This window comes from Tiliqua scincoides, chromosome 1 (assembly GCF_035046505.1).
Source record: "Tiliqua scincoides isolate rTilSci1 chromosome 1, rTilSci1.hap2, whole genome shotgun sequence".
Classification (NCBI taxonomy): Eukaryota; Metazoa; Chordata; class Lepidosauria; order Squamata; family Scincidae; genus Tiliqua; species Tiliqua scincoides.
The window spans coordinates 194,970,065-194,995,448 of record NC_089821.1 but is presented as its reverse complement, the minus strand read 5'-3'; the positions used below and the strand labels follow the sequence as shown (position 1 = coordinate 194,995,448).

Below are 25,384 nucleotides of genomic sequence, written 5' to 3'. Positions count from 1 at the left end.
GTTGCTGCTGTCGCCATCACCAGCACGTCGCTTCCCTCGGTAGCTCTTTCTTTGCACAGACGAGGCAGTGATCCAAGACACGGTCTGCTCCCCAAGTGATGCGAAGACTCGAGAATCCTGAATACGGTTCAGAAAGGGGAAGGGGATTCGAATCGCCGCATGGACCTGCCCGCTCGGGTCTCGCTAGACCTGGTAGCTCCGAGGCTTCTGAAAACACAGCAGGTGGAGCCCCGCCCCCACTATTGCTCTCCTTGTCTCCAGGTAGTTTGCTTGCCCCACCCCCGATCCCTCCGCTTCCTGCTCATTGGTGGGCAGCAGCACAGGCTGGGGAGGGAGGCGGGCTCTGCCGCGGCTTGTTGTTTGCGCCGGGCTGGAGGCTCTCCGCCCTCCGGCTGTTTTTGAGCCTGAGCCTCCGCCTCGCTCAGTGCGAAGGTTGCGGGGGAGAGGAAGCGGTGGCGCGCTCCCAGCCCGAGAGCAGCTCCCCTCTGACAGGCATGAAGCTGGCGACCGCAGCCGATCGCGCCCAGGGCTTTCGCTGCAACCGCTGCGGGAGCCAGCGCCGCAAGGTAACGGGGGCGCTTCAGGCACGGGCCGGAGGGTTTCGTGTGTTGCGCGCTGCGTGGTCCTGCCTGCTGGGGTTGTGTTCGGTCCCTGCGGTCAACGAGACGCGAGCGAGAGGCACCCCGGCTTGTTTACGGAGAGACCCGCCGCTGCGATGCGCACACCGAGTCTGCGTCGCTTCACAACCCCTCTCTCCTTGCTTGCTTGAGCCCAGGGTAAGCTGCGGGGAGAAGTGCGCCCTACCCACTCCCATCAGAAAAGTGCCTTCAGGGAATTGCTGCAAGTGTTGTGCCCTGACTGACTTCAGAGCTGCAGACCTCTTGTTTGCATTTTCCAGCTTGCCTTGTTGACCCCGTTAAGGCTTCTCGGAACTATCAGTGCCTTTTTTTCACAGAGCTGGTTGCGTTGTCAAGTACATAACAAACAGTGAGTCCTGTTGTAAAAGAACGTCTGCTGTTGCTTGTTTTAACAGACCCTGATAGGCAATTGAGCTTTGGATTACGGGGTGGAGGGTTACACTGACTCAACATAAGATGTAAATATCATTGTTTAAATCTTTAATGCACTTAAAAGTGGGAGTTCGTTCCATACATTGCAGAGCTTGAGTCATAGGTATTTTTGTAGCCTGGAATATGTAGTATAGCTTGATCATGGACAACAGCATTCCTCCCTTGAAAACATCTTGCAACTGTAAACGATTCATTTTATTTTGGAACTACTGAAGTGGCACTTGGGCAAAGCAGACACTGATTTTGCAATATGTAAGAGCAGCTGTGACACCAGCCTTTCAAACCCCAGGCACTTGGTCTGAGATAAACTACTATAACATGAAAAACAGCTGTAGTGTCCCTGAAGTCCTGTCAAAACCACCTTGCAGGTAGATAGATATTTAAAAGTGTAGTTCAAGTGCCTTGTACAGGATTCTGGCAAGTAGATGATCAGCGAACACCTGAAAAATTGATAGGGAAATGAAATACAGTTAGCCTACAAAATCAGTATATGTGGAACAGTATCCAGTACTTAGGTGTCCCAATCCCTTCTCTGCTGCTTTTTAAATTGAGGACTAAGCTGATCACATCACAATACTCTGTTAGTGTGCACTTTTTTACACACCAACAATCAACTTCTTTATGATGGTGATTGAGAATGTGAAGGCATTCTGAGATCTAGAGATAAATGGTAGCATATTAAATGATGGAGTACAAAAAATGTTCATAATGCAGTGATAAAAGGGGAATACTGTAAATTAGAAGTATCTAATGTGTTCAAAATCAACTTGGAAGTATTTTGTTCTCTTTCTAAAATATTCCCTCGTAAGATGTTCTGCCGGCATTTTAAACTGGCAAGGAAATAACCTCTCAAACCAATATAAATACCAGTTATAAGTACAGTTCTTAGGCTAGTGTTGGAGCAGTGGTTGGGATAATATCTCTGACTAAGCAAAGAGAGCTTGTGGACCACCCACTCCTTTTCTCTCATTAAGAGGCTTGAATGTGCAGATAAGTGGGGAAAGGTAGAATAATGTCTTATCTAAGCCAGTGCTTAAACTCACAAGGCATGCCTCTGAGGCTGGGTCATGCTCTTGATGACACCATAGTTATTGTTTCAAGCTGAAATGAAACATGAAATCTAGCTCAGCATGCTTATTGGTTTGCTTAGAGATGTCAAAATAACCTGGAGTGGAATGCCAATCATGGCATTAAGGTATGACTGGTAGCTGGCATGATCAGTGAGTTATTGTTTTCAAATGACATTTGAGATAGGTATGGATATGGGGACTTGCTCTCCTGTAACTAAAGAGGTTTAGTCTGTGGTTTTGAAACCACATATTATCCTAGCACTGAAACATGAGTAGAGAATCAGAGAAATTGGCTTATACTGTGCAACCCATTCTGCTTTCTAAATGACTATAGTACTTGAAATTTTTGCCAAGTAATCAAGCTCCAATTAGCACTTCACCTTATCGCCAGGTCAATCAGAGGGCAAAGCCTTTCAACTCTGAAAAGTTTCTTGCTTCTCAAGAGGCAGACAGGCGCCAAGTTTCTCAAGCAGCAGTCAGGCACAGCTCCTTAGAAGCAATTTGTTAACCTTTTCCTTCCTTCTGCTGCAGCCTGGTTCTGCTTGGCAAATGCTTGCAAAGCAGGTCTGTTTTTTTCAGCACCAGGATAGGAATCCTCCTTTCCATTTGAAGAAGGCTACAATTCAGTGCACCTTTACTTAAGAATAACACCCATGGAAAGCAGTGGGTCTACTTCTGAGTAAAAAGGGTTGCAAATATATGCAGCTGCATCTCTCTGCTGTCAGTTGAATTGCACACTCCCAGTTCTGTGTTATGGGTTGTATGTTGTACTTAGAGCTTCTGGCTTAACACACCAGACACCTTAAAGGTGGATTTGATTCATGGTTCTCCTGCAGTGGTTCCCAACCTTTTTTCACTTGCATATCCCTTGGCACCCCATTTCCATAAATTGTACCTTTCATATTAGGAAAATGTTTGTAATTAATAATACAAGCCCTCATCTATATGAAAGCCCAGACTTCATGTATTTATCACAGTGTTTTTTCTTTTTATCTGTTTGAAGAAGACTCTACCTTTGCACTGTTTTGCACCAGAAGTGTGCTGAGAAATTCTGGGTGATTGATCACTTTTCATATTATGTTTCAGCTTTTTGACTGTGCTGGTTTTCAATCACTGGTTCATACATGAATTGATGACCAAAACCTAGCTATTGGTGGGGCTTTCATAGCCAACTAGCTACCTCCCTTCCTGCCTTGCTGGTTCTTGCAAGGCATTCCTGTCTTGCAAGGCATTCTGGAGCATGACCTGCCTTTTTCTACCATTATTCCATTCTTTTTCAAGTACCCCTAAAGGTCCTGTTGAGTGTCCCTGGGAGTACGTGAATCCCAGGTTGGGAACCACTGTTTTACTGGTATGTTGTTTACAGTGTACTTACTCTGATAGTGCTTACAAAAAGGTGGTGAAGACCAGAATTTAAAAATAATAAAAGTGTATCTTATGACCTTTTACTATGTTTTTAATAAATTAGAGACTACAGTTCTTAGGTAACAATTAGTGGTGGGTTATTTTTCAGGATCTGGCCTCAAGTAAAATCAGACAAAACTATAGTCAGACACCCCCCTAAGTTTAACCCTGACTTATCTGAGGGTCATAGAAAATTCCATGGTTGTTGGCTCAAAACCTGCCCTTGACTTATCTGTGGGATCGACTTATAGGCGAGTGTCTGCGGTGCTTTCTCCATGGGGCATTAAGCATAAACCAGATATTTTTCTCTTGCCTAGGATATCCATTTGATTTCTTCTTTGAAACTAATCTTAATGTTGATGTATAATGAATCATTTTATGGTGACCAAGGTTAAATCTGATGCTATTTGTATCTAAACAGGAGACAAAACAAGATCTAGTAGCAAAAGTTAAATATTCAAAAAGTTGTTGCTACTTCTGAAGGGTATAATAAAGTATAACTGTGGTCAGTTCTGCTATTTCCATAGGCTTGGATGACCCTATGCACCCATTAAATGATGGGTGCATTAAATGAAGCTAGAAGGGTTCCACCCTATTTTTATGTTTATGGATGTAAAACATAAAACATCCATAAACATCCTTATGTAAAAAGGATGTATGTTTATATACATCCTTATGTAAACCTAAGGATGGTTTATATGACATTTCCCCCCTCTCTTACTTATCCTCACAACAACCTTCTAAGAGAAATTGTGATGAGAGTTGGTGGGTGTTGTTGTTATACAATATTGATATACAAGTTTTCAATAAAAAATGTTCTTGCATTGCATCATGGCTGACTGGGACTTGAACTTGGGTCTCCTTGTTCTATGACTAATAGTCTAATAATGATTACAATGCACTGTCAGTTTAATAGGGGAACTTAACAATGTAAACTTGAGTTATGTGGTTTTTTGAAGAGAGGAACTGATCCATACACAGAAAAGCCATGGCTTTCTAACTGTTCATTTAACCTGGTGTAATAACTAAGGGTTTCCTTTCCTATATATTTTATGACCTTTGTTGCACCCTGTGACCTGTACTGAGGGGACCTGTCTTGTGTTGGTACAACTTTATATCTAAATTACAACAGTACAGAAATTGTAACTCAAAACTCTATACCTAGCATGGTGGAGCATTGGGCTAAAATCAGGGGAACCTGGGTTCAAATCCACAATCTACTGTGAAGTTTAATTGGATTACTTTGAACCAGTAACTCACTCCATTATTGAGGAGAAGAGTGGACTTCCTGAGAAAGGCAGGACGGCTGCCCCTGGGAACAACTACTGGGAACAGCAGATGGAGACCTTGCAGAATTCCCAGTCTCTCATGGATTGGATTTCTCCCTCATGGTCTAGAGCAGGGGTCTCCAAACCCCGGCCCGGGGGCCAGATGCGGCCTGCAGCGAACCTGTTTCCGGCCCGCAGCCAGTCTCTTGTTTCCTGAAAGCCTCTGGCCCGCTCAACTGAACACAACCAGAACTGTGTTCTGGTTGCATCTGGAAGGTGTTCTGAAGGCCAGAGAGGTTGAATGAATGAGCCCATTCATTCATTTATTCACTCTTCTAAGTTCCATCTCTAATTTATTAGAACTTCATATTTAAATTTTTTTTCCAGCCCTCAATACTACACCAGATATTTGATGCGGCCCTTTAGCCAAAAAGTTTAGAGACCCCTGGTATAGAGAGCCAGAGACTGACTGGTGGGGGAAAGGAGTTGCTGTGCCAAAACTTGAGAGCCTCAGAAAGGGGGGAGAGGAGATGAGCAGGCTGGCAAAGGAGGAGGTGGCAGCAGCAAAGGCAGCAATTTGCAGTGGCACACAGACATTTGGCCACTAGTCAGCCTGATACTGGCTGGCCACTGCTGGTCTGGCCTGGTACAGAGGAGAAAGATCAGCAGTTGAGCCAAGCCACCAGGGAGGAAGGAAGGTCGTGCTTGCTGAAGTGAGATGCCAAGCACCTTGTGCCACCTTGACCATCCATAGTGGGGGAAGGGATGCACTGGTGGCAGCCACTTGGGGAAAAGGAGAGAGCTAGCGGCTGCCAGTTGAGGTGCAGTGCTTAGTTGTTAGCAGCAAGAAGGCCAGACTCTATTCCGAGCTGCTGCTGGTATGTCATGGATGTGTGTGGGGGGCAGGTAGTGGAGTTGGGGGCAGGGCAGGAGTTGGGGGCAGGGCACTGTAGAACTTAATTTCCTGCTGAGTAACTGCCAGCCAGGGCTGAGAAGGATGGAAAATGGAGAAGTGCAACAGTACGTCATGGCATATTTTGCCACCTTGTTAATGTCCTTTTGATGCAAGCACTTTACCTTGCCTCATCGTAAGACCAACCCTGCTGTTGGGGAAGGACAGTGAGCAAAATGGACACAGTGCCTAGTGGTTAATGATGGCAACCTTCCCTCTTGCTCTCAGTTTTCAGTCTTCTTACTGAACAAACGGGAAATGAACTGGGAAAAGTTAGTTCGCTGCCACTGCCCTTCTAGGTAGCCCAGACAGTAGGAGGTTGTCTTAGGGAAGCCTTCCTTCAGATTAACAGAGAGCCTCAGAATTCAGGGGAGTTCCCTTAAGACAGTAGTAGAATGTGAGAGATAAGCTGCTGCTTTCAGAGTGCTGCCCTCAGATTTAGGCTAGGCAGGTAAAATGGTTAAAAAATTAGGAAGTTTGTTAAAGGATGGAAAACCCAAACAGTGGAAGGATCAGTTGGCAAAGAGTGGCACAGACATTGAAAGGCAGGCAGAGAACAAACACAAACCTTGATGCAACTAACAGGTGCAGTCCTGATCCTGATTACTCAAACTCTTCTGGGTCCTGGTTCATGCAGCAAGATGAGCAGGCAAGCCCTGCAAAGCAGTAGTTGCTTCCCGCAACATTTAAGCAAATCACTGTGTGTTTGTGTGTGCTTTATATAGCTAGTTGGTATTAATCCTGTTTTACCTGGAGGGTTGGTCATTTGGAGGACGGGTTACTTGAGTTTCTGAAACTCTCCTTCATGGGCCCCAGGGGGATTTTGTCTGGTTTCCTCATTTACTGGTGAAAGAGATGAAGATGCAGGGCCAGCTTTTAGACAACTGGGGAGATTTCACCCAATTGGGCCCTGCACAAGGTGGGGGCCCCTCACTGCCCTTCTGCCCACCACTGCTTCTGGTTGGCCCAAAATTGGTGCCATGCAAGCAGCAGCATGTGGGCCTCACTCTTTCCCTGGCCTTGCAGTTCCCGTCACCATCCTCTCCCCCATCTCACTCCAGGGCTGGCTGTTGTGGATGGGGCGGCAATGACTGAGAGATGGGGGGTGCTGATGGCTGAGGGCATACTCCCTTCTCCCTCTGGCTGACCTCCCAGACACCTATTCTGCACAATCGCTAAAGGTGCAGGAGTCCTATCCACTTACAGAAAAGTAACAATTTTTTTTTCTTGGTCTGGCTCCATTCAAGCTAAGAGCTAAAATAAATTTAGTAGCGCGGGCCCCATAAAATTAGAGGTGGCCCCGCAAAAGTGTTTCCAATTGGGCCCCACAGCTGCTAAGGCCGGCCCTATGAAGATGCTCACACAAATGGCAGCATCCCAAAATAATGGCTGCTGCATCAGGATGACCCAGCAGCCTTTTTGAGCTATCTTAGAAGCCTCTGGGATGTTAGAAGGATCCAAAATAGAGAAAAATCAGAGATTTCACTATTTAGCTTGCAGTGCCCATTTAGAGGCTATAGGAAACAATCAAGCAGACTTTCTAAGCAGATAGCAGAGATTGCTTTGAACAAATGATTTCTGGGACATGCATTTAAGCGCAGAGCTGGTTCATGAGGCTGACTGAAAAAGTCACTTCAGGTCTCAAATTGGCAGGAGTTACCCACCTTTGTCTGTCCACAAATCTCTATTGCTCTTCTATTCTGTCCAATCTTTCTTTTCCAGTCCAGAGAGTGGAAGGGGGAAGAAGAAGTGTGAAGGAGAGGATACTGATGAGTTAGTGTCTAGATTGGTAGTTCCCAATGTCTTTCACTTATGCACCCCTTGGCAGCCCATTTCCATAAATTGTACCCCTCATATTAGCAAAATGCTTGTAATTAATATAGTTGCTGTTATTTCCAATTTATGTTTTCAACTACTGATCCATATCTGATAATACACAATTTGATGACCAAAAACTAGCAGTTAGTGGGGCTTTAAGAACATAAGAACAGCCCCGCTGGATCAGACCATAGGCCCATCTAGTCCAGCTTCTTGTATCCCACAGCGGCCCACCAAATGCCCCAAGGAGTACACAAGACAGCAAGAGACCTGCATCCTGGTGCCCACCCTTGCATCTGGCATTCTGACATAACCCATTTCTAAAATCAGGAGGTTGTACATACACATTATGGCTTGTAACCCGTAATGGATTTTCCTCCCAGAAATTTGTCCAATCCCCTTTTAAAGGCATCTAGGCCCAATGCCATCACCACATCCTGTGGCAAGGAGTTCCACAGACCAACCACACACTGAGTAAAGAAATATTTTCTTCTGTCTGTTCTAACTCTCCCAACACTCAATTTTAGTGAATGTCCCCTGGTTCTGGTGTTGTGTGAGAGTGTAAAGAGCATCTCTCTATCCACTCTATCCTTCCCGTGCATAATTTTGTATGTCTCAATCATGTCTTCCCTCAGACGCCTCTTTTGTAGACTAAAGAGGCCCAAACACTGTAGCCTTTCCTCATATAGAAGGTGCCCCAGCCCAGCAATCATCTTAGTCGCTCTCTTTTGCACCTTTTCCATTTCCACTATGTCTTTTTTGAGATGTGGCGACCAGAACTGGACACAATACTCCAGGTATGGCCTTACCATATATTTGCATAACAGCATTATAATATTAGCTGTTTTATTCTCAATAGCTTTTCTAATGACCCCAAGGATAGAATTAGCCTTCTTAACTGCCGCCGCACATTGGGTCAACACTTTCATCGAGCTGTCCACCACCACCCGAAGATCTGCTCTGTCACAGACAGTTCAGAACCCATCAACCTATATGTGAAGTTCTGATTTTTTTGCCCCAATGTGCATGACTTTAAACTTACTTACATTGAAACGCATCTGCCATTTTGCTGCCCATTCTGCCAGTTTGGAGAGATCCTTCTGGAGCTCCTCACAATCGCTTCTGGTTTTCACCACTCAGAAAAGTTTGGTGTCATCTGCAAACTTAGTCACCTTACTGCTCAACCCTGTCTCCAGATCATTTATGAAGAGGTTGAAAAGCACAGATCCCAGGACAGATCCTTGGGGCATACCGCTTTTCACCTCTCTCCATTGTGAAAATTATCCATTGACACCTACTCTGTGTTTCCTGGTCTTCAACCAGTTCCCAGTCCATGAAAGGACCTGCCCTCTAATTCCCTGACTGCAGAGTTTTATTAATAGCCTTTGGTGAGGGACTGTGTCAAACGCCTTCTGAAAGTCCAGATATATAATGTCCACAGGTTCTTCCGCATCCACATGCCTGTTGACCTTTTCATAGAAATCTAAAAGGTTTGTGAGGCAAGACTTACCCTTATAGAAGCCATACTGATCCTCCCGCAGCAAGGCTTGTTCATCAGCAAGGCTTTCACAGCAGCTAGCTGCCTTCTTTCCTTGCCAGCCCTACAAGGCATTCTTAATAGAGACCTGCCTTTTTCCACCATTATTCTTTTTTGAATATCCCTTAAGATTCTGATAAGTACCCCTGGGGGTACACGTATCCCAGGTTAGGAACAACTGGTCTGGACCACCACTCTCTTCTCCTCCACACATATACGTCATCTCCCTCTTCCTTTTTCAAACCAAGGTCTGAGAAGACCAGAGGCTGGTGCAGTACGTGGTAAGCCTTTGGCACACTGCCTCAGGTGCCAAGAGGTTTTTTTCTTTCAGGGAGGGGGGGGGAGCTATGTACATATCAGTATGTCAAGATACTTGTACAAGGTCATGTCCTTCTCTACTCCAAATGTTGTGGAGAGAACTGACAGATGTGGGGAAGGATGAGCCACTTCCATTCTTGCTAAAACTAGTTGGAAGAAGGACTGAATGAAATGATGTATATTTGATGCTGTCTACAGCAAGGGTGTCAAACATAAGGCCCGGGGGCCGGATGTGGCCCGCGGAAGCTTTTTATCCGGCCCTCGGGCTCTCAGCTGCTGACCCATGCTGAGGTGTTACTGCTGAAAGGGCAACCCACTTGAAAATTGAGATCTCCCATATCTTGAATATGATCAAGATATGTATATTTTCTCTTCTGTCATTTGTAGCTAATGAGTTCACAAGTGATAAAAAGTTCTTATTTTTGATCATGACCTGTTATTGACATCACTTCCTGCCTAATGACATAACTTTTGGCCCTCAGCAGGCATCCTGAATGCTATCGGCCCTCTGTATGAAATGAACTTGACACCCCTGGTCTACAGCATGGCAGGTGGCTAGAGATTCTTGCTCCTCATGATTAGGAATGTGATGTGTTAGACAAAATAACAGTGCTATTCTTTTTTGAGTTGCTAGGAAATGAGAGTGCATACTTCAAAAGTGTGTTGAAGTGTGTTAAAAAGTCAGTATTTTAGCTGGTAGGCTGAGATAGATGTTAATATTTGAAGAAAAGTTAGTCCTTAAGGAAGGGAGATGCCATAGAAGGAAAATTGAGTTCTTTAGGTTTAATAATTACATCAGGTTTGGAAAATTTGCCTTTTTGAGGTGATTGAAAGGTCCAAAATAGGAAAAAAAATCAAGAGTTCACCATACCTGCATTAACCTTTCTGTGCAAGAGAACAAAAGATTGACTTGGCTGTAAAATGTACTATTATTTTGTCCGTAGTCACTCTTAATTTTAGAAGGTACAAAGTCTTAAAAACAAGTGATTGAGAGATAACAATACTTCAGGTGACTAGTTTTCCTGGTTTGTGTCTTTTTTTTTTTTTTAGTGCCCAGTGTTGGCTTACTCATACTGATCTCTCTGATGTGGTTCCCCAACAGAATAAAACAGAAGAAAGATTTGTTTTTGTAATTTGATTTTTCAGATAAACATGCAAGGTGCTGGAGGGGGGAACAAATTGGACAGCCTGAAGTATGAGAGTGGCTCACCAGCACTCCACATGAATAGGATTGGGCCATAAAACATTTACTATAGATGCCTATAAGATGAGATGCCTATAGGGCAAGAAACTTCTGCCAATAAATCAAACTTAAATCATCACCTTATCTCCTTACCTTATCTCTGAGGTTGCTCAGAGGTCAGGGCAAATAAGTCTGGGCACCAGAGAAGCAGTGCAGAGATAATTAGAGGGCTGTTAATCTCCACGGTAACCTCCCTGGCAAACTCCAACCAAAGCTACCCTTTTATTTTCCTCCAGAGAATAGGGCTAATGCAGTGGTTCTCACACATTTAGCAACAGGGCCCACTTTTTAGAATGAAAATCTGACAGGGCCCACCGAAAGTGATGGCATGACCCGAAGTGACATCATCAAGCAGGAAAATTTTTAACAAACCTAGGCTGCAATCCTACCCACGCTTGGCAGCCCATTTGTACCACGCTTGGGTACATTTGTACCATGTACCAGCCTATTTGTACCATGCCCATTTGTACCGTTTGTACCATGTACCAGCCCATTTGTACCATGCTTGGGTACATTTCCATAAATTGTACCCATTTCCATAAATTGTACCCAATATTAGCTAAATGTTTGTAATTAATTTTAATAATGCAAGCCCTTATCCCTTCTATATGAAAACTCATACTTCATATATTCCTCACAGTATTTTTTTATCTGTTTGAAGAACTGAAGACTGTGCCTTTAGACTGTTTTGTACCAGAAGTGTCCTGAGAAATTCTTGGTGACTTTCCATATTTTTCAGCATTTTATTTCTGTGCTGGTTTTAAATCACTGATTCATACATGAATTAATGATCAAAAACTAGCTATTGGTGGGGCTGTCACAACCAACTAGCTACCTCTCTTCCTGCCTTCCTGGCCCTGCAAGGCATTCTAGAGCACTACCTGCCTTATTCTGCCATTATTCAATTCTTTTTAAAGTACTCTTAAAGTTATGTCGAGTGCCCCTGGGGGTACATATACTCCAAGTTGGGAATCACTTTTCTGCTGGTATGTTGTTTAAGTGCACTTACTCTGATAGTGTTTACAAAAAGGTTGTGAAGACCAGAATTTAAAAAGCTAAAGAATAAAAATGTATCTCATGAACTTTTATTATATTTTTGATAGAAACTGCACAGTTCTTAGGTAACAATTACTGGCAGGTTATATTTTAGGATCTGGCTTCAGGTAAAATCGGGCAAAACTATAGTCAGACATCCTTCTAAGTTTAAACCCCCCTCCCTGACTTATCCAAGGGACACAAAACATTCCATGATTTTTGGCTCAAACCTGCCCTTGACTCATCTGTGCGATCGACTTATAGACGGATATCTGTGGTGCACGTCTGCTCCTTGAGAGAGTGCATGCAAAAGGTTTGGAGTTGCTTTCATTTTATAACAAACGCTGAATATTTTTATTCTTAATATGATTGTTAGTCTATCTGTCATTGTGTTGTGTTCTCCTGTTTTGATGCTTGATAGGGAGATAGCACAGTCAAGCTGTTGACCAGCCTTAAGAGCCAAGGCACTCATTGCAACAGCACTCGCCCCCCCCCTGCAAATAGTAGTTGGAGCGTATATGTGTTCTTATCTGTTAGCTACAGCATGCTGTCTGTACCCAGGTAGTGTAACGACTTTACAATATAAGCAGCAGTTGCTGCAGAAATTGGGCAGGGATACATAGCTCTGTCCACTCTCTGATGCAAGTTTCAACTGTGTTGCAGAATTGGATGGCATCTCACAGCACAATGCAGCCAGCCACTGAAGAAACCTCATAGCCAGCACTTGTAATGGGCCAGTTCCACTTGCCACTCCAATTTGGGTCTTTATAGAAGGGCAGACAAGGACAACATGCAGTAGTTTCATGTGGTAGAAAAGTGTTCTAAGGTTATCTCTGTTGACGTGATATGGGTTTTAAATACTAAACAAGTAGGCAGGGTCAGAGTTGTGGAAATACTTGAAACTAATGTGGTTAAAAAAACAGGATGCCTCTAACTGAATCCTGAGTCAATTATTTCTAGAAGAGAAACTGTGTTAGCTATTGCAGCAAGAATATAAGTACTATTCTTTATAGTGTGATCATGTGCTACATGACTACTAAAGGTCTCTTTAAAATAGTAAGGAATAGGGCAAAATGGCTTATCTCTTAAAATGTTCTGTGTGTATACATCATAATTTTTCAAAAGAAAGACCACTTAGGTTACAGTCCTAAACATCCTTTCCTTGTAGGTACAGTCTCGGTACAATGGGACTTACTTCCAAGTAAACGTGTATAGGCTTGTGCTGTTTCCCAAATAGCCTTAAAATTCAGACAGATTAAAAATCTGCATAGAAATATTATCTCCTTGCCATTTTAAAATACTATAGGCTAATAATAAATAATAATAATAAATAATAATAAATAGGCTAATGGGTTCTGAGCTGTCTGTGACAGATCAGGAGAGAGATCTTGGGGTGGTGGTTGACAGGTTGATGAAAGTGTCAACCCAATTTGCAGCGGCAGTAAAGAAGGCCAATTCTATGCTTGGGATTATTCAAAAGGGTATTGAGAACAAAACAGCTAATATTATAATGCAGTTGTACAAATCGATGGTAAGGCCACACCTGGAGTATTGTGTCCAGTTCTGGTCGCCGCATCTCAAAAAAGACATAGTGGAAATGGAAAAGGTGCAAAAGAGAGCGACTAAGATGATTGCTGGGCCGGGGCACCTTCCATATGAGGAAAGGCTATGGTGTTTGGGCCTCTTCAGCCTAGAAAAGAGACACCTGAAGGGGGACATGATTGAGACATACAAAATTATGCATAGGAAGGATAAAGTGGATAGAGTGATGCTCTTTACACTCTCACATAACACCAGAACCAGGGGATATCCACTAAAATTGAGTGTTGCGAGAGTTAGGACAGACAAAAGAAAATATTTCTTTACTCAGCGTGTGGTTGGTCTGTGGAACACCTTGCCACAGGATGTGGTGATGGCATCTGGCCTGGATGCCTTTAAAAGGGAATTGGACAAGTTTCTGGAGGAAAAATCCATTACGGGTTACAAGCCATGATGTGTATGTGCAACCTCCTGATTTTAGAAACCTCCTGCGCTATGTCAGATGCAAGGGAGGGCACCAGGATGCATGTCTCTTGTTATCAGGTGTTCTCCCTGGGGCATTTGGTGGGGCCGCTGTGAGATACAGGAAGCTGGACTAGATGGGCCTATGGCCTGATCCAGTGGGGCTGTTCTTATGTTCTTACTCAGTTTTAAAAACAAATTAGTCACTGCAAAAATGTGCAGGAGAAAGAATTACAGAATTAAATGCCTTTTGAAACTCTTCATTAAACCCACTGTGGCATAGATTGCAGTAATGTGCCCATTTATTCAGTAACTTATTTTTTCCGTATCAGAAATAATATAAAGAGAATTCCATTCTGCAGTCAGAAATCCTAGATCTAACAATGTGATTTGAATACTTTACTTGCCAGAGTTAATATTGTTAATCTCCTAGATAGGTTTTACTCTTAAAATATTAGGTACTTTCACCACTCACTAACTTTTAAGAAATATATTTTTTGAACTTAAATAATAGAAGCTTTCCTCGCTTGGTAGTAAATGTATAAATACATCATACATGCCAACTCATTTTTCATGTAATTGGAGATCCTAAAAATAGTTAGTAACATGTCAAACAGAAAAGTCCATGTCAGCAGTTCAATTTACTGGACAGCTGCTCTGAAGAGGGTATGGAAGATATAGGGTTAGCCTTTCTTCCCCCAGTCAACGGTGGGCAAATTCCACTAGAACCCATCGTGGTATTTATTCCCCCCCCCCCAGCCATTATGGTAATTGCAACAATAAAACAAAACATACTGTAAACAATAAAGTAAACAATACCTACTTCTGTGAACTTTTGGTCACTGTACAGAAAACAATAAATAAAATAATGGTCCAAGTCCTCTACTATGAGGACATGGTAAATAGAGGCAGTGTTCTACGGAAATTTTGTGGTATTTCTCCAAACATTGTGGGAGCATAGAAACCTTGGTGCCAAAAATGCCTTCGAAAAAGAACTGACTGTAAGATAATGCTCAGAGTCATGAGATACTTTTAAAAAACACCAATATGGCAAAATACAAATTCGGAATTGCTGCTAGATCTTATCAAGACTGTACACCCCACAGTTTACTTTTAGTATGTTTATGTATCTGATCAAGAGGCTGCTGTCCAAGGATTTGCAGAATTAAGTCCTCTGCTAACAGTTACTGTTCACTGTTCAATATCCAAGGAGTCTGTTTTTAGACTGTTTTAGGAAACATTTCTTTGGAACATTAGAACAGTAATTGCTTCTTCTAATCTAATACCATATAATACCAATGCAGGTGGCCAATAAGGTGATTGTATAATTTAACTTGGTACAAAAAAGAGTTCTTTCTGTTATGGGGTTCAGAGTGTTTGTCAGGAAATAATAATTTATGAAACCACAATATGGGTTTTCCCCCCTATCAAAGAGTAGTTGTAAAAAAAAATGCAGTAACTAAAGGAATTCAGTAAGGCTATTTGACTTGAGCAGCTTCACACACTACAAAATAATGGAACAAGTTTTATGTTGAAGAATATCTCCTTTTTTGACTGCATGCTACATCCCATTCAGAAGTGGCATTTGCCTTAGATCTTGCTGTGCATGTACACAACTGTTATTTCTTTTTTAATGTTTCTCTTTTACACCACTTATTATGAAAGCATTTGGTGGATTTACTGGTATGGTGGATATAGCATGTGCTGTTGCCCTTGAGAGGTATCGTTACAAAATGAGTTCCATTATCAGCCAGTTGTGGAATGTTAGTGGTGCTCTGGAGTGTGTCGTCGCGTTTAAGTGAAAGTTTTGTGGCTGACAGTTTCAGGTTGGCTCTAAACTTAATCTGAGAAATTACTACTCCTGTTCTTTGTCATTTTAAATAACAAATTTTAAGTCCTATTACACGTACTCTTGTGGTTAAAGTGCATAACTTTTTTAAAAAAAATTTAGACCTAGATAAGATTACAGCTGTGTTTCTTTCTGAAAGATACATCTGCGGATGTGCAGCTGTACTTCAAAAGCTTTTGGTATCACTGACATTACTCTGCTGGCAGCTGTGTACTGAACTCCTTGTTCTGGACACTGTGCCAAGTACTTTATGCAAAACTAGGTTTTCAGCAAACCAGGTTTTATTGTTTTTAATGGCAGTGGTATAGTATACTGTAAACAAGTGTGGTTAGTTATGAAGCATGGATAAAAAATTTCCATGCACCCAGACTGCACTTCTGAAACAAGGACAGTTCTGTTTGTCTCAGTGGTGAGTTCTTTCTTTTGCCTGAAACCACAGTTTAAATATTTATAGCTAAAAATTCAGATAATGTAATCTTTTTTCCTAGGAACTTGGAATTCGAATTCCTAGGCCACTGGGACAAGGACCAAGCAGATTCATCCCAGAGATGGAGGTGTGTGGTGGTAATACTATAATTGTTTTCTCAGTACACAGTGAACTTGTTGCATGGAAGGGGGAATTTTCCAAATCTAATCTTGGCTGAGGATCAGCTGCTGATCTGCAAAGCATTATACGCACTGATGACCACTATAAATCATCATGAGTTTGGCAGCTATTCTGCTGAGTTAGAAAATAGTGTTCATGTACTGGTTGTTTCCATATGAATTGACTTGCCCCTTAATTGTATGGAATACATCTGTTAGTTGAATGAGAGAGGGAGGGAGGGAGAGAGAAAGAGATCTTCCAGGTTTGTGGTTTCAGTGATACAAGACCCTGGTGGAAATAAGAAGCCTTACTGCTGTGACCAAGGTCAGAATTCCAGACAGCTTGGTCATGAACATGTTTCCTAGTACAGCCAACTGTCTAAATAATTCTCAGAAATTGTAGGGGTTGTTATACCTTTATAGGTTGCCTTACTACATTACCTTCACTACTTATATGCTCCGTTCATATTTTTCTCAATTAAAACATGCTTCAAGAACATTGTATTTCAACAGATGTCTTCTAGTTATAAATTGTTGATGTCAAGATCCATTCAACAGCTGTTCTACCAGAAAGAATAATTAAAACCCTTAATAATTATGAATGCATCTCATTCGGTATATTAAGACATAAAATATGGTTTCGGACTACTAGCTGTAAACTAATGTGCAATAGGGTTGTTATGTCTTTAAAAATATTGCTAATGATCCCTTTTTAATCCCTACAGATTATCCAAGTGGGCTCTGAAGATACTCAAATGCATACTTTGTTTGCAGAGTCTTTTACAACTTTGGGTCGTTTGGACAACATTACTTTGGTGATGGTTTTCCACCCACAGTATCTAGAGAATTTTTTGAAAACTCAGCATTATCTGTTGCAGATGGACGGACCATTGCCTCTTCACTACCGACACTACATAGGTATCATGGTAGGTTAACTGATGAAAGAAGGAGCTGTAATAGCCTTTTGCATTACTTTTTAAATCACTGTTATGGTGCATATGAGCCATATTTGGGGAACTTGGTGGTTTTATAAAGTCTCCTATTTTGTAATGTTACCGTTGAAATAAATCATGATCTTGTAATATTGTGTACATCTGTGTTCTTGTTCGGAATGCATAAAGGGGAAACCTGTATTTTTTTTTTCTCCAGTGGGCTAATAACAGCTTTGGAGGAGGTTACACAAATTCAGAGACCCTTTCCATAAACTGCTTTTATGGAAAAATCAAAAGTTTCAGTGTAATGTGTACATTAGCCCTTGGTAATCATGCCCAAGAGGGTTATATGCTGAGATATCTATGAGCTGCAATACTGCTGCAGTTCTTCAGGAAAACTGTAGTAAATGGAATGACAGTTGAGGAAGTGAACACCACCTAATGATAGTTGTTGTTAAAACATTATTCTCAACTGTTATTAATCTGCTTTTATGTATGAAAAGACTTGAAGAACTAGACAAAAATACCTGTACAAACTTTTTAAAATGTTGAATGCTAGTAAAAATAATCACTTGTAAATCTAACTGGAAAAATCTGTGTTAAAAACAATAAAGCTTATAAAATATATACATATATGAAGGAATTTATACCTGCTGTAATACATGGTTTAACATTACTCTCTTTACAGCTTTCTCCACTTTTGAAGCTATACAAAATTGCATACAACTTCTACTCAGTATAGCATGATTGTATGCATAGGTTTTCCATTCTTGAGCATATTCTTGTAATTATGCCTAGTAGTCAAGGAGCTTCCCTGCAGGGTATTTCATAGTTATTTTTCTTTTCTCCCTGCAGGCTGCAGCTCGGCATCAGTGCTCCTATTTGGTTAATCTGCACGTCAATGACTTTCTTCATGTTGGGGGAGACCCTAAGTGGCTGAATGGTCTAGAATGTGCACCTCAAAAACTGCAAAATTTGGGCGAATTGAATAAAATTTTGGCACACAGACCATGGCTCATTACCAAAGAACATATTGAAGTTAGTATTCTTTGATATGCTATATATTTACAGGTGGAGCCTATTTATCCGCGTAAGTGCCGTTCCGTGACTCGGCGCGATTAACAAAAAACGCGTTGTGCTGAATTCCATAGAGTTATGCAAACGCGCTGCAGCCTGACACTTCCGGATGGAAGGAAACTAAGGCAGCTGTTATCAATCCCCTCCCCTCCGCTTTGCTCTGTACTCAGCCCTCCTGTTGCCAGCTGTCCTGCTTCTTTCACAGTTGGAATGGTGAGCTTGCTTGGGAAGCCTCGTCCTTTGTGTCCCAGATGGCCTCCCAACAGCACTGCAGGTTCTCCTCCTCCTCTTCGCTGCTGCCGCCCCTGCAGCCCTCCCTGGCCACCGCCATCATGGAAGCTCCTCTGCCCTGGAGCATTCTGGGACTTGTAGTCCGGCTCTCTGCTCATCCTCACCTGTCTCTTCAAGGCTTCCCAAGGCTTGCTTGGGATGGCTTGCTGGAGCAGGAGAGCCTGCATCATCTGGGGGGGGGGGGAAATCAGCAAACATTCCCTGGGTTTTTTAAAGCAATCCCCTCTGTTGCTACCACACTTGCCCCTGTGTGTGTGTGTGAGTGAGAGAGCTCCACCTCGCTGCACGTATTCTGCTTACACGGTTTTCCGCCCCTCTCTTCAGCTCAGGGGCTCCAGGAATGTTACTGTTCCTTTGCAAGAGGAACCTCTTCCATGGCTCCAGGGCTATTCCCTACCTGGGCAAGGCAGAGCCTTTTTGCAATGTTTTGGGCTGCCTGGAAATGCCAGCGCAGGGCAAAGGAGGCAAAGGTGTGTGTGACTTTCAGTACCCCCACCCCAAATCCGCAGATAAAAAAATCCGTGGATGAATAGGTTGCACCTGTATACTTAAATACAAGTATAAAAAACAAAAAAAACCCAAAAACAAAACCTGGCACATTTCTTTGGATTAAAGAAATTCTCTTAATCTGTTTCTTTAAATGTTTGATGGTACAATCGTTCCCCCATATCCAGGGGGAATACCTTCCTGCTGCTACCGTGGATACCCGGAACCATGGATAGCAGATAGCCCTTTACTTACTGTTGCTCTGTGTTTGCCCTCCAAACTACTTCCTCTTTGCACTTGGAGGGCAAGTGCTAACAACCAGACATGAAGAAGAAGCAGTTTGGAGTGCTGCGAACATAACAAAAACGGATTACATGAATGCTATGCGAGGGGATTTGTGAACTGCAGATAAGTGAAACCAAGGAAACCAAGTCTACAGATATGGGGAGATGACTGTACATACTGTGTTATAACAGGCTAAAATATTCCAGTCATCTTCATAGGAACACAAACTCTAAGTGGTTATGCTGAACAATGTTCTAACAATCTGTTCATTGTTGGGATACCCCAAGAGCTTTATTTTGAGCATGGCATAGTGCTATGGTACTTGTCTGTCTTGATCTATTTCAAGTGGATGGGCAATATTGCTTAAATTGTAATTTGTGCCACTGGCTTGTAACTCCATGTTATATTGTTTAATTTTATTTATCTCAGGCTGCAATCCTAACCAATTTTCCAGCACTGACATAAGAGCAATGCAACTCCGAGCAATGCAACAGCTATGCCAGTGCTGAAATGTTGGTTAGGATTGCGCCCTAAAAGCATTTTTACCTCATCTTTCAAAAGCTCAAGGCAGCTTAGGTCAATAAAATAAACATTCAGTAAAAGAAAAACATTCTAAATAAAAAAGAAGCAACTCAGCAATTAAGATCTAAACTGGAGCCAAGAGAGTAGAGAAACAAGGGTCATTTAAGGAAACTGTACAATTGCATCCAAAATACTTAAGCCTCTTCCTTTTTGAATGCTTAGATGAACCGTCTGCATTTTGCTCTGCATATGTAAAAACAGGAGTCTTTGAAACTTGCAGGTCTGTGCTTCCCCCCATTAGTTTTAATGCTACCAAACTAGAAACAAATCTGGCTAAATTTTGCAAAATTTTTGCCACTTAAGATGCATTTTTGCTCCTAACAGAATGTCAGTTAGTTATATTGATGACTAAACAGTGGTGTTTAAGTAGAATGGCTGCTGCTATCAAAGCTGTTCCTTATTTGTTGCCTAGGAGGCTTTGCCTTCCACATTTATGCTTATTTTTAAAAATCATGTAACTTGTTCTGAGCCTGTGGAAAAGATGGTGAATAATAAATGTGTATTTCTCACACTTTGCAAAGAAAAGGCAGAGCTATGAAGTATTCAACCCCAACTAAAATCTTGTAACTGGATAGTCACTTGCATTCTGAAGGGCCAAGCTGTATATTCTATTAAACGTGTGGTTTCTTGTTTTTGATTTTTTCAACTCAGCTCAACTCACATTGCAGCTCTGTGTGAGAGATGGCAGAACTGGGACTGCAGCCTATGAGGAAGGGGTATTTAATACTTTCCCTTTGTATCAAAGTTCCAGTGAACATTCCCAATCACTGTTAGCTTCTAGAGCAGTTCTCACACATTTAGCAACGGTACCCACTTTTTAAAATGAGAATCTGTCAGGACCCACCAGAAGTGATGTCATGACCGGAAGTGACATCATCAAACAGGAAAAAAATGTTTAACAATCCTAGGCTAAAATTCTACCTAGGATTGTCCCAGGAGTCACTTACCCAGGAGTAAGTCCCATTGACTAACATAGTTAAAGAATATACATAGTAGCTTATTAAAAGTACAGGTCTATAACATTTCCCCAAACACAGTCACATGCCATGTCTAATATATTAAAAATAAAATATTGAAATGAATAGGGACCCATCTGAAATTGGCTCACAACTCACTTAGTGGGTCCCAACCCACAGTTTGAGAAACACTGTTAGAGGAAAGCTTCCATTGGCATCAGTGTGAATTTCCCACCTGGGGCTAGCAGCAGCTTGGGATGGGTGGAGAGGTTTTTTGCTTATAATTCTGGTGCAAAGGGAAAGGGTTAAATATGCACTACAGTCCTAGTCCTGATTGTGCTTTCCTGTGTTGCACTCAAAATGTACATGTGCATGCCAAGCTACATGCTTTACGTTACCTGTAGTAAAATGCACCTCTTTGCACCAAACAAGGATAGATTGTTAGAAAATCTGTGTTTTGCTGTGTAGTCTGTGAGTTTTCTGTCAGTTTGTTCATAAATGTCCTGGAGTTGGGGATAAGCAGCGAGGTGGCCAAGTCTGCAGATGACACTAAACATTTCTGTCTGGTGAGGTCTAGAATGGCTTGTGTGGCACTCCAGAAGGATCTTCCCAAGCTGGGAATGGGTGGCAAAATGGCAGGTGAGCTTCACTGTAAGAAGGTGCAAAGTGATGCACACTGGTGCAAGAAATCAAAATTTCACATATATGCTGATAGGTTGTGAGGTGCCTGTGACAGATCAGGAGAAAGGCCTTGGGATGCTGGTGGACATCCTGATAAGTTGACCCAGTATGCAGGGCTATGAATAAAACCAATTCCATGCTTGAGATAATTTTAAAAAGGGATTGAGAATAAAATGGCCAATATTAGTATGCCATTGTACAAATTGCCACATCTCAAAAAGGATATAGTGGAACTGGAAAAGGTGAAGAAGAGAGAGACCAAAATGATTAGTGTACTGGGACATTTCCCTTACTAGGAAAGGCTACAATGTTTGGGACTCTTCAGTGGGAAAGAAGTTGCCGGAGGGGGGACATGATTTAGATATGTAAAATTATGCATGGACTGGAAAGAGGGAAGATCTCTTCCCTCTTGCACAATACCAGAACCAGGGGTCACTAAAATTGACTGGCAGAAGAGTCAGAACAGACAAAAGAAAATATTTATTTACTCGACATGTAAACTGTGAAACTCCTTGGCATAAGACTTTGTTATGGCCTAGGTGCCATAAAGGGGATTGGACAGATTTATGGAGGTAAAGTCTATCACAGGTTACAAGTCATGACTGTATGCAACCTCTGGGTTTTAGGAGAAGCCAGTCTCTGAATGCCAGATGCAAAGGAATGGCAATATACAGCTGATATCAAGCTGTATCGAGTGTTCCCAGAGGCATCTTGTGGGCCACTGTGAGATACAGGAAGCTGGGCTAGATGGGCTGTTGGCCTGATCCAGCGGGGCTCTTCTTATGTTAAGTAAAGTGGGGTTTCAGAGGTAGGTTCTTACTACTTTATGATCTCTCTCTGTCTCTCTTTCCTTTTGAAGCAACTTCTAAAGACAGAAGAGCATAGCTGGTCACTAGCAGAATTGATCCATGCTGTAGTTCTCCTTACGCACTACCATTCACTTTCCTCCTTCACATTTGGCTGTGGAATCAACCCAGAAATTCACTGTGATGGTGGTCATACATTCAGGCCTCCTTCTGTCAGTGATTATTGCATTTGTGATATCGCAAATGGAAACCATGGTGTGTATGAGACGCAGGACTCCATTGGAAGTGCTGCTGTAAGTATTTCCTATCTCTTTGTTGGTTCAGGATATTATTTTGTGCTTGAGCAGTTCCTCAGGCAAGTGGGATGAATGTGCACTGTTGTAAAACTTGTACTGGCATTGTACTTTAAAAAAAAATGAACTACAAGGTAGAAATGAGTGCCTTGTTGAGTGTGACGTGGTGTAAGGGTAAGTATTTGATCAGCAAATCTTTGTCTATACAAAGTTGATAATGATGAGAATATGTCTGCAATGTATGCTATTAAAGGGAACTGCTTTCCAGGTTTGTAAGAGTGCACATTCATAAAGTACATGTCTGATTTTAAACTCTCATTTGACTTTTAAATTTTGAGGCAAGACTAAACTGCTTTCTCCAAACACTGTTCCATAGCTTTGTCTGAGACTAAAAGTTCTATATGATTCTGTGTATGTAGAAATGCTTCAGAAATTAATGGCATGGTAAACAAAAGCGAATGGATTGTTGCCAAGTGAAATTTTATTCTAGGTTTTCAAAGCTTGTTGCAATGAGAGTAGCTCTGGAATTTACTATAGTATGCGTGTCATCTACACTCTGTGTGTTCATTGCAGAAAACACCAACATACAAAATCCAGCTGGGCAAAGATTCCCAAATGCATGCCTGCACTTGTGTGTGGTGTTCACACTTTGGGTTTGCTGCAGCAAATGCCATTGTGCGCTAAGCAGTGACATTTGCTATGTACAGTATGGACCTACTCTGAGCCTCCCAAAATAGAGGTTGTTCTCTTGCCTCTCAGCCTTTGAGTGTTAGACTCTTAGGACTGGAGACTTCCCTTAATCTCTATGAAAAGAAGTTCCTTCATGGAAAAAGGCTGTGTTAATGGAGAACTCTGGAAAAGGTTAGGATTGAACCCTTAGTTTAATCATTTAAAGAAACGGAGCAGAGTGCTACTTTGATTTTTTTCCTTCAGACACAAAGGTACTGAAAGTCTCTATTGTACTGTTCTGAAGTGTCACTAAGGAGAAAGAGTGAAGCCTATTATAACAAAATAATAAGGCTGACTGATTTGTTAACATTTGTTATGTTAAGGCATGCATTAATTCTGAGGCTACAGTGTTCGTGCATTTCAGACATTGCTATGATACTAAGAGTGCACCCTTACTTGGGATTTTTTGTACGTAATGTGTGAACAGAAGTCCTTTTGTTGTCTTAGAAAGTTCCATCTTAAAAATGCAACTCATTCAAAAGTTATTTAACAATCTGATCAATTATGGCAGCGGTATTCAAACTGGGGCGTCGCGATGCCCTAGCCTGAGGGTCCTGGTCCTTTTCCCCTTAAGGGGCGAGGGCAGCCAGGAGACAGCGGCGCAATCCCTAGGATTGCGCCGCTCAGGGGCGCCACAGGGGCTTCGTGCACTTGCCCACGCCCCCTACAGCACCCCCGGGGGTGCGGGGAACCCTGCACAATCTTTGGCAGGGCTCCCCGGGTCAGAGGAGGTGACAGCAGAGCAATCGCGCCCCGCTCTGCTAAACCGGAAGTGGTGTGCGATCGCTCCACGTTCCCTTTTGACCGGGCTGCAGGGACTGGGGTGCACCCTCCAGTCCCTGCAGCAGCCATCCCGGCTGCGGGGAGCCAGGTGTGAGCGCCTGCAGGGCTCCTCGGGTCAGGGAAAGTGGTTACAGAACAAGTGGTTTAGTTTTCGGGGGAGGGGGTCCTTAAATATTTTTAGCAGCATGAGAAAACAGTAGAAGAGCACATTTTATTTTAAAATGAAAATTCTATGCTCCTTATAATCTTTACTTCAACCTACAGCCTGAAATGGAAATGATAAGCAGCTAGAAACTGGATGGTGTGTTCACCAAGCTTTAGTGTAGCATGTGATAGCAGACGGGTTGAAATATGTACCACAATCTTCTAGTTCTTCAAAAGATCCTATTATACAGAACAGTTCTGGAAGATGGGGGAAGAGGCTTTTAAGGGGTAAGCTTAAGATCTATGAATTGGTAGAGGGCATTTGGGGGAAGAGTCTACAATATAACTCTAAAGAAGTTTTTGGAGGGCAGGGTGGAAAACGCAAAGGACTCGTATAGAGAGAGTGAAGGGATAGGCACATCTTGACTGAAAGCATGTTCTAGTGTAGGATGTGCATGTACTTCCTGGAATACATTATTACTATAATGCACACTTCTGTCATTTGCATCTCATACACTAGAAACAGAGAAAAGTTCAATAGCTAAAACATTATTAATAGTTACAGTTTCCCACTACATCATTGTTCAAAATTGAGGATTCCAAACTATGAACCATATGCAAACTATGGAAAAGGCAGGCATTCTTTCTTTAAAGTATGTAAATATTTAACACTGCAAAATGAGAATTACACAGATTTTAAACTCTGGCTTCTTGAAAATTTGTACTTTTTAAGCTTCGTACCTAATAAATGCATATGGAACTAGCTATAGAGACCATGTGGCTTTCACTGTTAAGTTCTAGGGAGCATAAATTGGGCAAAGTTGTATTTCCTTGGCTCCAGACACTTAAATTTGTCCTAACCTTCTTCCTTAATTCTATATTTAGAGTTCTTTACCTGGATGTGCTGAGGTAAGCAGTAAGGCAAGGGTAGACTGCAAGTCCCAAAGTTTCTTTGCCTGCAAATGTCATTGTATAAAGTTATTGTCAGTGCTACATCCCAGTGTATTAAAATACGTGATTCTCTGTTGTTCAGACTACAGAGCCTTTCTGTGAAGTAGAAGCACTTATGGAAAAAATGAAACAACTACAAGAAAGTAGAGATGATGTGAAAGCCAGCCAAGAAGAAAAGGCCACTCGTTTTGAAAAAGAGAAAAGAGAAAGCATGTTAGTGTGTTGCTCAGGTATGTAT

General features: G+C 42.1%; 1 protein-coding gene across 4 annotated transcripts in view; it reads left to right on the top strand.

The window, feature by feature from the left end:
• Nucleotides 1-25,384, top strand: part of SESN1 (sestrin 1) — a 72,877-nt gene that overhangs the window by 42,572 nt on the left and 4,921 nt on the right. Inside the window, exons 1-6 of one of the 4 annotated variants that reach the window (XM_066613229.1) lie at nt 392-566; nt 16,054-16,119; nt 16,876-17,076; nt 17,938-18,120; nt 22,300-22,539; nt 25,229-25,376. In XM_066613229.1, the coding sequence (XP_066469326.1) occupies nt 495-566; nt 16,054-16,119; nt 16,876-17,076; nt 17,938-18,120; nt 22,300-22,539; nt 25,229-25,376 (910 nt within the window). In that variant the 5' untranslated portion in view covers nt 392-494. The other 3 variants (XM_066613247.1, XM_066613237.1, XM_066613221.1) reach the window with 3 other exon arrangements.